This window comes from Chelonia mydas, chromosome 10, assembly GCF_015237465.2.
Source record: "Chelonia mydas isolate rCheMyd1 chromosome 10, rCheMyd1.pri.v2, whole genome shotgun sequence".
Classification (NCBI taxonomy): domain Eukaryota; kingdom Metazoa; phylum Chordata; order Testudines; family Cheloniidae; genus Chelonia; species Chelonia mydas.
This window is the reverse complement of record NC_051250.2, coordinates 45,058,681-45,076,811: the sequence shown is the minus strand read 5'-3', so window position 1 is coordinate 45,076,811 and position 18,131 is coordinate 45,058,681. Positions and strand designations below refer to the sequence as shown.

Below are 18,131 nucleotides of genomic sequence, written 5' to 3'. Positions count from 1 at the left end.
GGGATTTTTTTTTTTTTTTGCTTGGCTCAGGTTCTTGCCATTTAAATGAATAGCAGCTAGGAACTGGACTCCGTGACTTGTATTGAGAGCCCGACTTCCAGAATGCTGCCAGGAATAAGCAAAGCAAGGCCAGGCTCTGGTTCCTGCAGCACACCATGACTAATGCCTGTTTTCTGGGAGACCAGCTTGCTGATACCTCTGTGACACCCTGGAACCCCAATATTCACCACTGTCATGTAATTAGGATATGTTTTGTACAAAGCATGCCTTGTGAGGTATCATTCTAGAAGTCTTGATCTGCTAGACATTAATATCTCATTGGATTGTATGTGCTCCTGTCGTACATGAAGTTATGAAATTTGGCTATGTGTGCGTTTCTGAAACATGTTGTAAGATTGAAAACACCCACAAGCAGCCTTTCAGGTACAACAGTAAAAAGGCCAAACAATGTTAATGGCTTATTGAGGACATGCACACAAGCGCAAGGATTACCCCAAGGACTGTGTACAATAGAAACCTCTCAGAGATAATGGGAACTGTTTGACTCAGGTCACAACAAAAGAACTTTCCAGCAAGTGGGAAGAAGATATAAAAGGGCCGGGGGACAGTGACATCATGATGGTATCTCACTCTCCCTTCAGCAACACACTTGGAAACTCCTGAGGAACAAAGACTGAACTGGGGAAAGTGCTGGATCCAGGCTAAAGGGATTGCTTGCTTGTGTCTGAAAACCTGTGAAACCCAAGCTGCAAAGCAAAGGCAGCTTGTGCCTTAAGAATCTGCCAGTCTGTTGATCACTCAGGGTGAGAATTTTCTAATTCATATCCTACCTATCTAGTATGTTAAGCTCAGCTTGTGGTTTTGTTTATTTACTAGGTAATCTGTTTTGACCTGTTTGCTATAATTTAAAATCTATCTTTTTGTAGTTAATAAACTTATTTTAAGTTTTAATCCAAACCAGTGTGCCTTTGACTAACGTGCCTAAGGAAAATCTCAGCTTGGTCACCACAAGTGTGCATTGTTCTCTTCACATTGAGGGAAAGAGAGACTGGTGTTAAACCCATATACTGGCCAGATTTGACCAGGGCAGGACAGTACTGCTCTGGGATCCCAGGCTGCGAGGCTGGTGGTCAGAGAGCCTGCGTGTAACTGCAGCTGGGTATGTCCCTACCTGTGTGAATGCTGGTGAAAGTGCAGGCTGGAGGGCATTGCAACTTGTCACAGCAGCACAATGTGAGAGGGAGTCCAGGCTGGTAGATCAGAGGGCTCAGTGGTACCCCAGTTCCAGGTGGCACACTGGGGGGAACCCATCACAGCCTCCTTCTCTTTCTATTCTGCTGGCGACTCAGTTTTCTGAGCCAGCAGGGTCAGCTGTTTCACACAGAGAAAGTCAGCTTTATATGCACTGGACAAGTTCCAAATGTGACCGATCCTGACTGAGGCTTCAGAGAACTGCTCTTTGTGTCTGGGCTCTGGGTCCCTGGATACTCTAGTCCACAGACAGACAGCACAGAATGGGCCCCTTCTTTCTCCAGCACTGAGCTAGGAAAGCCCGGTAGGCCACCCACACTATCTCTCACACTCCCTAAGCCAGTGCAGAATTCTTCCCTACAGTGCTTTTTCCTGGGCTTTAGCCTGTTTAATCAGTGATGTCCCCTGCCCTAGCGCTATGGTCCCACAGCCTGATACATCTCACTGCTCAGATATTTCCCCTAGTATCCAGTTACATTTTCATTTTCTTAATTCCTCTCACTCCATCATGCCTAGTGACCACGTATAACCCCTCAGTAATTCCTCTCCTGCCTCAGGCTTTGCACCCTTCCACAAAGTGTAAACAGGTAGAGCACCCTTTGGGTATCACTAGCCCAGCAAGTGTATCCTTAGCTCTAATCTGTCCTTTTCACTCCACCCCATCAGTCCCCAAACCTGTTTTCTTTCTTTCTTTCTTTCTTTCTTTCTTTCTTTCTTTCTCCTCTCCGTGCTCCTCCAATCTGTTGGCATCCTCTGGCTGGAGCTGAGCATCCCAGGTGTGGTATCTGTGCAAAGGGACTTCTCCTTCTGTTCCAACACTTGATGCCTTGGCACATGCAGCCCAGAACTGCATCTTGCTGGGTTGTTTATTTCTCCCCAGCTAATTCCCATTGTTTCTTACCTGTCCCAGAGATTGGGCAGTAATTCGAGAGGATTCAAGACAATGGGGTGGGTAGTAGCTGGGCCTCAGAAATCTCCCCCTGCTGCCACAGACAGAGACCCTGTACACACCTGTTTTGGGGAAGTGAGGCTAGGTGATTAGCAGCGCCTGTCAGAGTCCCGTGGAATCAGTGTTTGGAACCGGACAGGGTCAGCCTGGGACCTTACAGAAATAAGGCAATAAAGTCATTCCCCAGAAATCTCTTCTTTCTTGCTGAGCTGTAGCATAACATGCTTCTTTCTGCATAGCACCTGCCACCCTTACCACATGCTGAGATCTCTTCCGGGGGGCGAGTGCCTTCCTCCCCCAGTTCATGCAGGCACAGCATTGCGGGATGACTGACCAGCCTGGCCCCCATGCTGCGGCTTTGGGACTGAGCAGGCAGGATTGCCAGGAAGAGTTATCAAGCTGCTCCATGGCTTGCAGTGGGTCAGAGTGGGTCCAGGGGTGGGGGTGACCCCAGAAGCTTGTGGCTATGTGGTGTGCAGGAGCAGCCTGCCCTGACGCACCCCAATGGGGATATCTGTGTGACTCTCTGCATGAGTCAGCCCTGCTCCCAGTGAGCGAGAGCCGCAGAATCAGGCCACAGCCAGACAGAGAATTGTAGCACTGTGCTACTAAAAGCCCTGACAAAGAACAAGGAGAAATGCCATTCGCTGTGTTTTTTCCATGTCCGCCCCACTGGGTAAAAAGCCCTGTCCGCCTGTCCGTTCTGACTGCAAGCTCCCACTGCACAAGTACTCTGGGTCAGCATAACTCCTATGGACATGCTCTCCATCCAACTGCCCTGCACAGCCAAAATAAACCCCAGCAGCAGCCTGGAGCTCATGTCAGTTGTTTCCCTGGGAGCCTCTGGGGTGAATTCCCAGGGGCTATAGACTAGAGAGGTGCCCCTGAGCATGCCCCATAGGTGCCCCATATGTCTCTCCACAGTGTTAAGTGTGGCAGAGGCTCAGGACTCCACTTCCATTGTCACCGAGAGCCCACGGCAGAGATGGAAGAAGCAGAAGCTATTGCAAGAACCAATTATATGTCAGAACTCGGAGACAAAAGGGTTGGTTCTACTTTCAGTTGTGGCTGTTTGGAGTGGAGCAGAAAGAGAAACATTGAAACCAGGGAGGTCCTCACTGATTTCCCATTCCTACCCGAGGGGAAACTGAGCTCTGGTGCCGGGTCCTGAAAGTGTCAGCCCAGCAGAGACCAGCAACCCTGGAGGCTGAGGAGCGAATCCAGGTGAGGCTGCCAAGAGCCAACCTAACCGTCCATTGGACTACAGACTAGGGAGTCTGAGGACAATACTACCCTTTTAGGGGCGAAGACCATGTAAGAAATCCTATGTCTATTTATTCTGCTCAGGGTTTTAAGTTGGCCACCGATTGCAGAGCTGCATTGCCCCTTCTGTCTGCGTAGGCGGGTGCTGGGAGGGAGCGGGGTGATTTAGGCCAGTTGTAGGTGTTGGAAGCGGGAAGGGTTGAGGTATTACTGCTTTTTTATTATTCTAGTTACTTTTGTTCTTTCCTTATCCTTTGTTCCCTGTACCTAATAAAGTTCTCCCCATTGTTGTATTGTTATTTTGGGGATTCTGATCATTGTTTTATTTCCTGTGTATTGGACTATGCTCCTAGTATATTATTTGGTAGGAATCTTTTCTTAGGGGACAGCACCCCATATGTCCCAGGCATTGGGAGGAGTCCCCCTGAGGTGGAGGCACCAGGTGCCAAGATACAGGACCCATGCCCCTAAAGTGAGAGGGAAGATCCCATCCAAGCAGAAGGCAACAGGGAGGAGGCTTAAGTCATGCCTCAGGGCCGGGGTTACACTGGTGCAACTTCCCTGCTGGAGGGTGGCATGAGCAGAGCAGAACTAGCCACTGGCTGCAGGCTGTGACTGCGACGCCAACCCCAAGCATTCAGAAATCATGAATCAAGCACCTAAAAGCATGAAATTGACTTCAAAATCATGAGGTTTTAAAAATTATTCATGCTGGGTTTCTTTTTGACTGTGTTCTGGCTTCTGAGCCGTGGGTCACGGTTTCCAACTTTCCTCCGCAACCACCAGGGCTAGACATTTACTTTTTTCCCCACTATGAAAGCTGAGATTCTCATGACTCCAGGAGCTGGGGTCTTAAGCATAATAAATATCACGAGACTCATAATACAGTCATGAGAGCGGGTAGCCCTGCTGTGAGCCAAGGCTGGGGACTTCCTTCATTGGTCCACTGAGTAGTTTTCCCATGACACCTCGTCTGCACCCCCCGGCATGTCATGTGGCACCCCTGCTGAATGCCAAATGATGCAAGTTACAGCACCCCCCCGCCCCCCGCTCTCTCACCAGCTCACCCCAGGGCCAGACTCTGCTCTCAGACAGGGAGAGAGGAGCCCAGGTTGATCCCAGTCCGTGAGGCTGTTGGAAGTGAAAGTAGGACTGGCCCCATGTGTAACATGCAGCACGGGGGCCTTGGCAGTCCAAGTTGTCTCACTGACACGGTGCTGGATCAACACCTATTCTGCACACCCCCACCCTGGGTTTAGGGATGGAGCCTGTGCTGGGCAGGGTCCGAGGAGAGTTCAGCTGCCCCCAGATGGGCTCATAAGAACATAAGAATGGCCATTTTGGGTCAGACCAAAGGTCCATCCAGCCCAGTATCCTGACTACTGACAGTGGCCAATGCCAGGTGCCCCAGAGGGAGTGATCTCTCTAACAGGTAATGATCAAGTGATCTCTCTCCTGCCATCCATCTCCACCCTCTGACAAACAGGGGCTAGGAACACCATTCCTTACCCATCCTGGCTAATAGCCATTAATGGACTTAACCTCCATGAATTTATCCAGTTCTCTTTTAAACCCTGTTATAGTCCTAGCCTTCACAACCTCCTCAGGCAAGGAGTTCCACAGGTTGACAGTGCGCTGAGTGAAGAAGAACTTCCCTTTATTTGTTTTAAACCTGCTACCCATTAATTTCATTTGGTGGCCCTTAGTTCTTATGTTATGGGAGCAAGTAATAACTTCCTTATTCACTTTCTCCACACCACTCATGATTTTAGATACCTCTATCATATCCCCCCTTAGTCTCCTCCTTTCCAAGCTGAAAAGTCCTAGTCTCTTTAATCTCTCCTCATATGGGACCCATTCCAAACGCCTAATCATTTTAGTTGCCCTTCTCTGAACCTTTTCTGAAGGCTCATTGAAAAAGGCAACTGGAACTTTTATCCATCTAGCTTTTTGCTTGACTGAAACTAACTCATAAGCCAGCTTGGAATCTCCCAGTTCAGCCAAAGGGGCCAGCGGGGGCAGGGCGGAGAGTTTGGAACGTGTCTCTCCCCTCTCTCCCAGCAGGCCCCCAGCACCCAGAGGGTGCTCACCGCTGCAGCAGGTGGGGCAGTCGTGTCTGTGGCTCTGCTGCCTCCTGTCTGCGCCGGGCTTGGAGCAGGGGTGGGTAACTGCAGTGCAGGAAGATGTTGCTCAGGTGTGGGTGGGGCTGGTGCTTTCCTGACACACTCCAGCAACCTGCTGCTGTTGGAGTACAGGAGGCATGTGCCATGGGGAAAAGCACAGCCAAGACGCGCAGGCCTGGCTGCCTGCCTGTTGCCCAGGGAGTTCCTATATAGAGGGAGGGAGAGCAGCTCTGGCTCTCCAGCCAGCGCTTGGCTGCGTGTGGAACCACTGCTCAGCAGCCCAGCTGGCCGTTGGTGAGCAGCAGAGACGGGTAAGTCAGTGTGTGTCGCTGCTGCCTCTGTGCACTGCTCCCAGACACAGCGTGGGAGAGCCAGGCCTGGCGCGCTGGGGGACGTGGGCACTTCTGCAGGCAGAGCAGAGCTTCTGGGACACCCCCTTTGCTAGGGGTGCTGGCAACTAACTGCCCATGGGAACTAAGTGCCTCGCTGCCGTGGTGATGGGGGCTGCTCTGTAGGTGGGTGGGAGAGCTGCAGTCTTGCTTCCCTAGAGCCATATACTCCTGAGCAGGCGCCTGTGGCATGATCAAACTTCTGAGCTGTGGGGCCAGTGCGGGGGGGTGTCACTCACTGCGCCCCAGAATCACCCGTCTCCTCTGAGCACTGAGCACTGCTGCAGGGAAGCGGCAGGGAGAGCTCAGTGACAATACAAGGAAAAGGGCCCCTCACCTAGAACCTGGAATGGCCGGCTCAGCACTGCCTTGGGGCTGAATGGCACCGGCCCAACAAGCCCCTCAGGCCCAGGGCTTTGAGCTACAACAAGAACATTCAGCAAATGTTAATAAATGCGGGGAGGGAGGGCGGATTGTGCTGTTTTGGCTCCCCCTATCCTAGCACCCCCAGCCTGGCCCCAAGGGCAGGCTGCAGTCTGGTGGGGGCACAGCACAGGAGCAGAGACCTGAGCTGGTCTCCATGGAGTTGGCAGGAGACACTGGCTGCCATGCTCCAGTACCAGATCGGAGCTGGCTTACGCGCCCCAGATGTGTTCAACATTGGATTGTTTCTTTAAGGCTCTTCCAGGCATGGCTGAGGGGCCTTTAAATAAGGCATTTGGGGCACAGTGCCACCTAGTGGCTGAACAGTGTAATATAGTTGAGCATTCTATCATGCTGGCCGGCTTGGAGGCGCTCTGAGCCGCCCCTTGTTCTTTGGCTGAAATGTGCATGGTCCTGAGAGCACCGTGTTTCCCCTCCTCTCCCAGTCGCTTTGTGCTCATGACCGAGCCAGGCAGGGCATTTGGCCTGGCACTGCGCTGGGCCCAAGTGAAGTACATTTGCCCCTCTGGACGTGTGCCCACCCTGCCCTAGGCCCCGGCCTCTCTTGCCTGTGAATGCCAGGAGAGACGATTTCCCAGAGGATGAGGGAGTAGGTGGTTCAGATGTGCGAAGACGCTTTGAGGGAGTTCTGCAGCCTAGTGCTATGTCCCTGGGGTTCTGGGTAGGCGTGACAAAATTGTTCCCATGATGACTTACTAGTTTCCCTTTATTGACCGGCGGCACCTCCATTTGTGACTCATGGAGGACAGGCTGGCAGCATATGCACAGGGTGACTCACTGCCTGTAGTCTGTAAATCTGCAGGGTGGAGGGTGGGCAGATCTCTGCGTGCTCAGCGCCCACACCTCGGATCAGCTTTTCGGAAGTGCCCAGCGCCCATATCTCCAACCCAGAATGCTGAGCTGTCCTGAGAAGCTGGCCCATGAAGCAGCCAGAGCATGGGCCCAAACCAGGGCTACCAGAGACAGACAGCCCCCGCCCATGGTTCAGGAGGCGTTTTGCTTTCCACTATACCGATGGACCTGACTGGCTGCTTTTGGAAACCCTCAGCAAAGGCCGTTTCCACTTCAAATTGTGCAATTTTTACGGTTGGGGGTTTTTCCCCTCAAATTTCAGGCGATATGGATGAGCCATTTTTGAGACTCTGATATGTCTATTGACGGGACTCACAAGATACATGGTTTTTTAAACCACGTTTTATTGAAACATGGCTTGTTCAGTCTAGGCATTTTGAGTCCCTGAAAAGATGAGCTTTAGTGAGCAGGACCATTTCAGAGCTGTGAAAAGACCTATCTGGGAGTGAAGTGATTCACTATGCATGAACTTCACCCCCTGCCTAGGGTGGTCAACTTCGTAATATTTAAAAACTGGAGACTCGAGCAGGAGTACTGGAACCTCCCCTGCCCTGCCTTTTCCCCCTGCGGCCCTGTCGAAAAGCATGACAGTCTCTTAAAGCTCTTGAGGAGGTACTCTTCCTGATGTGGTGGGCTTTACAGGTCATCATCATGGCATTATGGTCCGTAATCCCGCCCAGAGCTAGTCAGTATGTAACACACAGAGCTCTCTATCTCCAGGGCCGGTTTTGGTCAATAACGGGTCAGCACTGAGGTGCATCGGCAGAGCAGTTGGGGGCAGTCATTTGCACTGCATAGCAACAAGACTGTGGGTTGGGTGAGGGGCATCAGCAGAACTGGGTGAGGGCTGGATAGCAGAGGGGCTGCAGGTTGGTCTGAGGGACACTGGCAGTGCTGTGCCGGGGCTGTTGTGATCACTGGGACTACACATTTCCCATAATTGTGAGCTTAACTGTCAGAAGTGAGCGTAAATTCATAAGATGGCCCGGTAACAGCAGATGTTGATGGGAAAAAGCACGAAAGCAGACAAGACTGAATTAGTCCATACAAAAAGGCCCCCTGAAATAACTCAAGGACTGTGTTGAGATCATGCTTGGTAAACAAGAACAGCGTGAGATTGAAAAGCAATGAACCAAAATCGGTGTGTTGGAAATTAGGCCTAATTGGTGGACAAATAATGAGGGGAAGGGCTGTTCGCCCACCACCACCTTGGGAGGTCTTTAAAGAAAGAAACTGTGGGGAAAAATTGACTAACGGAGCAAGCTGCACCAATCTATGGCTGCCACCCCACTGTCTCCTGGGACCCTGGGCCTTCTTCATCCTAATCCTGAGAGACGTCCTGACCAACCATCCTGCACCAGCTATCCTGCTGCTGTGACATGCCCCCAGCCTCTAACAGATCCCTGTAACAAACCCCTTGCCGTCTCTGTCCCCATATCTACTTTAGCTATACCATCATAGGACCCCACCACACCAGCCACACCATTAGGGGCTCATTCACCTGCACATCCACTAATGTGATATTTGCCAGCAATGCCTCTCTGCCTTGTACATTGGCCAAACTGGACAGTCTCTATGTAAAAGAATAAATGGACAGAAAGCAGACATCAGGAATGGTAACATACAAAAGCCAGTAGGAGAACACTTCAATCTTCCTGGACATCCAATAACAGATTTAAAAGTAGCCATCCTTCAACAAAAAAACTTCAAAAACAGACTTCAAAGAGAAACTGCAGAACTACAATTCATTTGCAAATTTAACACCATTAATTTGGGCTTGAATAGGGGCTGGGAGTGGCTGGCTCACTACAAAAGCAATTTTCCCTCTCTTGGTATTGACACCTCCGCATCAATTATTGGGAGTGAACCACATAAACCCTGACTGAATTGGCCTTCAACACTGGTTCTCCACTTGTAAGATAACTCCCTTCTCTTCATGTGCCAGTATATTTATGCCTGTATCTTTAATTTTCACTCCATGCATCTGAAGAAGTGGTTTTTTATCCATGAAATCTTATGCCAAAATAAATCTGTTAGTCTTTAAGGTGGCACCGGACTCCTCGTAGTTTTTGCCCCCCACCTCGAGTGTGAGGCTGCAGGTACCCCCTCCAACCCCCCTCCCAGGCACACCTCCTAGTACACCCCCTTCCACAACTGTACCCCACGTCCCGCTCCCTCTCCCCCTCCCTGCCCCTCTGGCAGTGTCCTCTTTTTGGGAACCTGAAATACAGTAACCCTAGCTAAAGGAAAAGGGAACAACAAAGGTCATTAAACTACAAGCCTTACTAAATAGGTCACATTTCAAAGGCTTTAACTGTATGCCCTTCTTTTTTGTATTCTTAATAAAAGGTAAAAATACTGTTGAATGGTGCGTTTGCCATGGGCTTGAGCAGGCCAAGGGTCTCTGCATACCAAACCCCATGCCTTGTTGAAAACTGGTTAATGTTAAACAATAACTGGGTTGTGATAGCATCTTTGGCCCTTATATTCCATCTAAATTAATACAACAGGGTCCAGGGGTGGAATAGCAGGGGGCTGTGGGATGGGACAGAGGGGCACTGACAGAGCTGGGGGGGTCAGGGCTGGGATAGCAGGGGGCCATGGGATGGGACTGAGGGGCACTGGCAGAGCTGGCGGGAGGGAGCAGGGCTGGGATAGCAGGGGGCTGTGGGCTGGGACTGAGGGGTGCTGGCAGAGCTGGGGGGGCAGGGCTGGGATAGCAGGGGGCCATGGGCTGGGACTGAGGGGTGCTGGAAGAACTGGGGGGGCAGGGCTGGGATAGCAGGGGACCGTGAGCTGGGACTGAGGGGTGCTGGCAGAGTTGGGGGGGCAGGGCTGGGATAGCAGGGGGCTGTGGGCTGGGACTGAGGGGCACCAGCAGAGCTGGGGGGCGGGAGCATGGCTGGGATAGCAGGGGGTTGTGGACTGGGACTGAGGGGAGCTGGCAGAGCTGGGGGAGCAGGGCTGGGATAGCAGGGGGCTGTGGGCTGGGACTGAGGGGTGCTGGCAGAGCTGGAGAAGGCCGGGCTGGTATCCCAGGGTATATTTCCTCTGTTCCCCAGAAAGGGGGAAGTGTGTCCCTGCTCTGTGGGGAGGAATAGCCAGAAGCATTCGTTTCACTCGCTGCTCATGTTGTGTCTGTAGATCTCCTGCCTCTCCCAGGCACTGTGATGACCTTGCTCGATGGCTCCTTCCCCTTCTACCCCAACACCAGGACACCTTTCCCCTTTAACACGACCTGGGTCGTGATCATCTCCGTGTTCCTCACCGTGCTGGCCACGTTCATTCTCATCCTGCCTGGAATCCGGGGCAAAGGGGTAAGGGCAGGAATTCGGTGAAGGGGGTGGGGGATGCACAGCTCCCCATCCTAGGCTAAAAGCAAGGGGGAGTTCGCCCCTTTCCTCCTGCCTAGTGGACTCAGAGCTCCCCCACTGAGCATGTGGCACAGACTGATAGGCCACGGTGGCACCAAATAGCTGACACTGTCTCTGGATGGGTGAACTTCCCCAGGGGCAGAGGCTATTGAACTCGTGCGCTGGGGAGGCGCTCTGGGGCCTGCAGGTGGCGTCAGCAGCCATCTGGCCGCTAGAATAACCCACTAAAGTGCTGAGGAAGCGGAGAGCCCTCCCCTCCCCCACAGAGAGACAGAGACACACTCAGTGTGTATGAGACCCCAGGGGGACACATCACTCCCCCAGTAACCGAGTCGCTAGTACCATCCAGGGAACTAGAAGGGCTATTGCAGCCACTTTGACTAGGGGAAATGCCTCTGGGCACCCCTCCTAATGAAAAGCAGCATGGAGGGGGCTAGCCTGGCCCAGGACACTGGGCCAGAAGCCTGCTTTCATGGGCTCTTTAATGTCTGAGGTGTTATCTAGAGGTGGGCCTGGAGCCTGGACCTGGCTCCGAGCTCCATGTCTGGCCCCATCTCATGGAGGTCTGGACCAACTGCCAGACTCATGAGGAACATTCAGGCCCAGATCCAAGGTTTTCAGCACTTGCCCAGCTCTAGCTCTGGGGGTATCTGTCCCACCATCCCACAGCTGATCTGTGAAACCCACCCACGCAACCCCAGAGAAACAAGAACTTCAGTGAAGAGAGCCACACTTCACAGGCCTCAACACCCCACGTGCTATTGGTTAATCTCCACACCTCCACAAGGAACGCACTGGCCTTGTAGCAAAGGAACCCCACCCAGCACACCCCTGCCTCCTTCTCCAAAGCCAAACCTTCACTGTGACCTCAGACTGTCCCCAACACTGCTTTAAAATACAATAGCCCTGGTCACGTGTGCCTACATTAGACCTGATTGACCAACAGGTTTCCCGTCTGGTGTCAGATTCCAATACTGTGACATACATTTTCTTCCTGAATTGGGACAAAATGTTGCAATGTTTAAACTTCTATGAATTGAAAAGTTCAGGAAAAGTTCCATTTGGGAACGTGGAAACAGAACCCTGCTGCCTCATTTTCAACCAGCTGAAAGGTTTCAACTTCCCTAGGTAAAAACATTTCAGAATGCTCCTTTGGCCTGTGCAACTGCAGTGCCTCAGGGGGTTGTAGGTCTGTGTCCCTCCGCAACCACGTTCCCCTAGAGGCCCCATGCCACAGCTGGACTGCATCTCCCATGATGCACAGCAGTCTTTCCCTGTGAGGGAGCTGCCGCAGTGACTCATGGGAGTTGCAGTTTCCTGTCCCATCTCCGTTTGTTTCAGACTCTACCACTTCCACTGCAGTTAATCTGGGGCTCAGGAGTAGGGTGACCTGATGTCCCGATATTATCAGGACCATCCCGATATTAAGGGCTTTGTCTTATATATGCAACTATCCCACCCCACACCCCCAAAATGTGTCCCGGTTTTTCATACTTGTTATCTGGTCACCCTGCTCAGGATTGGGGCAGGTTCCAAAATGTTATGATTTGTTTCTGGTTGAGGTTTCTAACTGAACTCTTTTGTTTTGATTTTCCCATTGGAAAATCCCTCTGAAATCAATCTTTTCCTGCAGAAAATGGTGATTTCAAGGAAGCCCTGTTTTCTGAAGGAAAAATGTTTTGATCCGAAATTTCTGGCCAGTCCTGGCCTGCAGGAACCATGAAGTGAACAGAACTTCTCTGGTTCTGCCATTGGGCTCTGTTGAGTTCACAGACTAGAAAGGGGAGTGTGGCTGGCTCCTGATCTGTCCTGTCCTCCCTACAGAGGTTCTTCTGGCTCCTGCGAGTGGTCACCAGCCTCTTCATTGGAGCAGTGATTCTCAGTGAGTACTTGCTGCCACGCCCCGGTTCCCCGTAGTCATCTGCCCCTTCAGGCAGAGAGGCTGGACCAAAGTGGGAAATAGCAAGAAACACTCCCCGGTAGAGAGGAGAGGAAGAGCAAAGGTTGATGAAGAGCAAGGAAGTGGGGGTGTCCCATTGAATACTCTGCGGGGAAAGAAGACAACTCAACCCCTTTTTTGACTAACATTCTGAGGCGCTGGCTCCAGCAGTGCAGTTAGCGAGCAGAGGAGCGGCTGGCCCCTGGTAGGATAAATTATTTGCAACAAGTCATTCAAGCAGTTCTCCTCCAGGGGTCATCTCCAACACTGACAGAACACAAAGCCCACTGCCGCTGGACATCTGCTGGGGGACCCTAATCATGAAAGCGTCTGCATCACAAACACCAGCACCTCAGCGGGACCCTCTGTTGCGCCTCGTCAGAGAGGCCTGGGCCGATAGGTGTGCCGAGAATTGCCACAGCCTCCTGAACACAGCCTTTCTAGGGCAGGGTTGTGGGGTGGGGGTGGGGAAGGCTGCGCGGGGGGCTCTGATCTATGGATCCCGAGGGAATTGCAGTCCCTCAGGCTATCGATCCAGCCCTTTCCCTTTGGGCTCAGTGAGCTCCCTTTCAGGCATGCAGGGCTGCAATGCCCTGGTGTTCCAGCAGCATGGTGCCATCCGCCTGGCACTCGGCATGGCAGCATCGGGGAAAGGGCAGCTCTCAGAGACGAGACTGCTGACATTCAGTGAGTGGAGATGCTGGAGCCAGAGGCACCGACTCCATGGGTGCTCCAGGGCTCAAGCACCCAAAAATAGGGGGTGCTCAGCACCTACCAGCCACAGCTCTTTGGTGGGGCCACCAATCAGCTGTTCGGCAGCTGGCAGGAGGTGCTTGGGGAATGGCGGGGGGCCTCAGGGTAGGGGGTGGAGTGGGAGCAGGAAGAGGCAGAGCGAGGCCAGGAAGAGGGGGAGTCAGGGCGGGGTCTTGGGGCAGAACAGGGGTGGAGCACCCACTGGGAAAAATGAAAGTCAGCACCTGTGCTGGGACGGATGGGCAGGATTCGAGCATACTTGCACAGAAGTTGTGAGCGGTGGCCAGGCCGCCGCCAGCGCTGGGTGACACACATCTCAAGGTAAATAAACCCTTCGGGGCTGGCTGCCAGCGCTCGCCCCCTGCATGTGACCAGCAGGTTATTCACACAGGGGCCAGAAAGTGAAATCCCACCCAGAGGTGAGCTGAAGTCATGCATTTGCCAGTCAGGCTCCCCAGCAATGCTCTGGGGCTCAAGGGCAACACAGAGGCCAGCTGGCTTTTGCTCATGTTCACCCGAAGCCCCATCCCCCCAAAACCAGTGCCCCATACAAACAACCCTCCCCCCAAATTCCACTCCCCCTACAAGCAGCCTAGCTCCCCCCATGCCCACGCACAACCCAGTGCCCTTCCCCAGCCTAGCTACCCCGACCTGCTCTGTGCTGAGGGGAGGAGGGACCAAGTGCCTTTGCCCTGAGTGAAGTCGCCTCCCTCACCAGGGGCAAACACTGATGGTGAGTCTTCCGCCAGGGCGTGAGGCTCTCCATACTGGGGCTGGGACGGGCAGGACGCACTGTGGCCTCTGGGTCAGCTGAGCAGGACAGACTCATGGAGATCACGCTGAGATGGGGCTGTGCTCTGACTGCCCCATGCAGACCCTGCTGTCATGCTGTGGAAGGTATCTAGTTGGCATACTATCACTGCTGCCCGCCTGCAGGATCTACATGGCGCATTTAGAGGACAGCCCTATGTTAAAGCACTCTCAGTGCACACCCCTGATGTACAGGCGCTTGGCTGCTGCCATGGAGACAAGGAGTTTGTCACTCGCTCTTTGTGCACAGCCAATGGCTGGTTCAGTAGCACAGGGGCTATGTCTGTTTACCGCCGTCTTCACAGGTGTTAACTTCACCAGGGACTGGGAGATCGGCCGGGTGACGGTGAACACCTCCTATAAATCCTTCAGCCGTGCCATGGTGAACGCAGACGTCGGCCTGCATATCGGCTTGGCGGGGGTCAATGTCACGCTAGTGGGTGAGTCCTGGTCTTCAAGTCAAGGGCGAGTAGGAGGGGGAGACACTGGGGTCTTTCAGCTCCCCCGGGGCAGGTTGGCAGGACAGAGGGGAGGTAAGCTCAGCAAAAATGCCCTGCCCTTGAGTGACTGAGCAGCTCTTCCCAGCTCCCCTTCCCCATGTGCTCGGTCTCCTTGAGCTGCTGTAGAACAGAAACGTGTCTCTTTCCTGCAGGGAACCCAGTGAATCAGATCAATGAAACCATCAACTACAACGAGCACTTTGCCTGGCACTTGGGAGCAGACTACGCCCGCATCTACGTGGACAGCCTGGCAAAGGGGCTGCCCAGCCCCATCCTGTATGTGGCAGAGAAGTTTAGCCAGCACAGCCCGTGCGGCGTGCACAGCCAGTACCGGATCTCCGGCCACTATACCTCTGTCACTCTGTGGTAAGGCCCAGCAAGACACCGCACCTTGGGAGATCCGTCCGCGAGGGAAGGGGCTTCTCTCAGGTGGAAGGTCAAAGAGCTTCAGTAGCTTCCTGAAATGCACAGTGTGCGGCTCAATGTAGCATCATAATGGGACTGATTTCATTGGCCATAAACCATCCTTAGGAAATTACTGTCCAAGGCTTGAATAGCATCTGACAGATTGTTGATGAGCTTTCTGCAGAGTTATCCAGATGCTCTTAATACTGAGCTAAGGTTTACTTAGCTGGGCTCATGATCTGCTGCTATGCCAGAAGATAAGCAAGGCCAGTACTTGGGTGACAAGAACCCATCCTAGATGCTCCAGAAATTGGTGGTTCTGTAGCTGGTACTCTTCCTTCTCAGTCAGTGACGATTCAGTGCATCACGTAGGAGATAGGTGGAGGTGCCACTTCTGGAGGAGAAACAACGAGGATTACTTGTGGCACCTTATAGACTTAACAAATTTATTTGGGCATAAGCTTTCATGGGCTAAAACCCACTTCATCAGATGCATGGAGTGGAAAATACAGTAAGAAGATATATAAAGCAGTACATGAAAAGATGAGAATTGCCTTACCAAGTGGAGGATCGAGACAATTCAATTAAAGTAGGCTATTATCAACAGGATGAAAAATCACTTTTGTAGTGGTAATCAGGGTGGCCTATTTCAAACAGTTAACAAGACGGTGTGAGTAACAGATGGTGTCCAAAAACAGACTCCAATGAGAAATTGCAGAACTGGAATTAATTTGCAAACTGGACACCATCAAATTAGGCCTGAATAAAGACTGGGAGTGGATGGGTCACTACAAGAAGTAAAGAAAACTAATTTCCCCAAGCTAATTTGCCCCTACTGTTGCTCCTACCTTCTTGTTAACTGTTTGAAATGAGCCGCCCTGATTACCACTTGTGACAGACCCAGCCCAGAGGGGTACAGGAGTTTGGTCCTATTGGGATCCAGGAAATGGGTGGGCAAAGCTCGCCCACTGCTAAAGGATCCCCCCCCAGCCGAAGGGGGGGATCCACAGGACCTGGAAGCCAAATGATTACGGGGGGCAACTAATGAAGAACAGGGACAGGAGTGCGGTCAAAGGGTCAAAAGAAGGGAACCGGACGGGGACACCGAGCAGAGGACCCCGGACAGCGCCCACCGCTACAGGAGTTTGGTCCTATTAGGATCCAGGAAGTGGGCGGGCAAAGCTCGCCCACCGCTAAAGGATCCCCCCCAGCCTAAGGGGGAGATCCACAGGACCTGGAGGCCAAAAAATTATGGGGGACAACTAATGAAAAACAGGGACAGGAGTGCGGTCAAAGGGTCAAAAGAAGGGAACCGGACGGGGACACCGAGCAGAGGACCCCGGACAGCGCCCACCGCTACAGGAGTTTGGTAGAAGGCAAATATACTGGCCACTGGATGAATAGTTTTCTGTTCCCTGAGTGACCAGAGCAGGGGCTGCGCTAGAGCAATCAGGAACCTGCTAGAACCAATTAAGACAGGCAAGCTAATTAAGACACCTGGAGCCAATTAAGAACATACTAGAATCAGTTATGGCAGGTAGACTAATCAGGACACCTGGTTTTAAGAGGACCTCCGATCAGTTAGTGAGGGGTGTGCAAGGAGCGAGAAGGTGTGCTGCTGGAGGACTGAGGAGTACAAGTGTGATCAGGCTTCAGGAGGAACATCCTGTGGTGAGGATAAAGAAGGTGCTGGGGGGAGGCCATGCGGAAGTAGCCCGGGAGTTGTAGCTGTAGCTGTCATGCAGCTGATACAGGAGATGTAGACAGCTGCTATCTACAGGGCCCTGGGCTGGAACTCGGTGTAGAGGTCAGGCCCGGGTTCCCCCCAACTCCTGATCGGACACAGGAGGAGTTGACCTGGTCTGTGAACAACACCAGAAGGGAAGGTCTAATTTGGAAAGGGATCTGGCCTGTCCCCGACCCACTAGGTAGGACAACAGAGACTGGAGATTGTTTGCCATTTCCCCCATGCTGGCCAGTGATGAGGTTAGCTGACGGAACGGCAGGTTTGAGCCACTAGCAAAAGTGGCCAAACTGAGGGCTGCCGTGAACCTCTGAGGAGAGCGAATCTGCCAAAAAGCACAGGATCCACCAAGGCAGAGGAGGAACTTTGTCACACACTACTAAAGTGATTTTTCATCCTGTTGGTAATAGCCCACTTTAACTGAATTGTCTCAACCCCCCACTTGGTAAGGCAACTCCCATCTTTTCATGTACTGCTATATATATCTTCCTACTGTATTTTCCACTCCAAGTATCTGATGAAGTGGGTTTTAGCCCATGACAGCTTATGCCCAAATAAAAATGTGTTAGTCTCTAAGGTGCCACAAGTACTCCTTGTTGTTTTTGCTGATACAGACTAACATGGCTACCACTTTGAATCCTGGAAGAGACCCAGCCAAGGCCCTGGCCACCCATGGTCAGTTATGGTCACATGGCATTTATGCAGAACTAGGGATGTTAGGCCCCATCCCAGCCAAACTCTGCCTCAGGTAGTTGCATTCTACCTTCCAAAAGCCCTCCTGCAGCGTCAGTGGGGTACCATGTTCTTTGTCACTCCCTGGCCCAAACTGCCGTAGGGTCTTGCTTTAGAACGGTGGGGTCTATTTGATTCAAAGTCATCTCCCAAGATGGGTTTCTGAATATCTGGAGCACCCCCTGGCAAGGCCGCTGTGGGGGGTCTGGCATCACAGAGCAGGTGTGTCCCTTGATAATGCAGTCTGGCAAGGGTAGTTAGGAAATTCTTCGGCATGCACACGTTCCATGGATTCCAGGGCCTCTCAGAGGGAGATGTTCCCCTAGGTGAGGAGTGGAGAGTCTGTGAGCACTGGGACCCCTGCACTTGCACACTTGCACCCCCAGCCCAATCCTCACTGCACACTATCACCACGTCCAGTCCTCCCTCTTGCCAAGGAGAAGGTGGTTTCAAGGGCAAGTGTGTCCAACCGGGATCCTCTAACAAAGTCATCCCCTGGAATTCAGTAGCATTACACCGGGGCTGAGCTCAGCCCGAAGTGCCCCTTGGGCGAGGCAGGAGGTTGGGTTCAATGCAGATGCTGTGGGATCTGTGGGCCTGGCT

At 52.5% G+C, this 18,131-nt stretch overlaps 1 protein-coding gene across 2 annotated transcripts in view; it reads left to right on the top strand.

Moving 5' to 3' along the window:
* Positions 1 to 5,820: 5,820 nt before the first annotated feature.
* LOC102933380 (dual oxidase 2) overlaps positions 5,821 to 18,131 on the top strand; it is an 80,342-nt gene continuing 68,031 nt past the window's right edge. Inside the window, exons 1-5 of one of the 2 annotated variants that reach the window (XM_037910881.2) lie at positions 5,821 to 5,897; positions 10,416 to 10,588; positions 12,470 to 12,527; positions 14,453 to 14,587; positions 14,800 to 15,013. In XM_037910881.2, coding sequence (XP_037766809.1) covers positions 10,442 to 10,588; positions 12,470 to 12,527; positions 14,453 to 14,587; positions 14,800 to 15,013 — 554 coding nt within the window. In that variant the 5' untranslated portion in view covers positions 5,821 to 5,897; positions 10,416 to 10,441. The remainder of the gene's footprint in view (positions 5,898 to 10,415; positions 10,589 to 12,469; positions 12,528 to 14,452; positions 14,588 to 14,799; positions 15,014 to 18,131) is intronic. The other variant, XM_037910880.2, reaches the window with a different exon arrangement.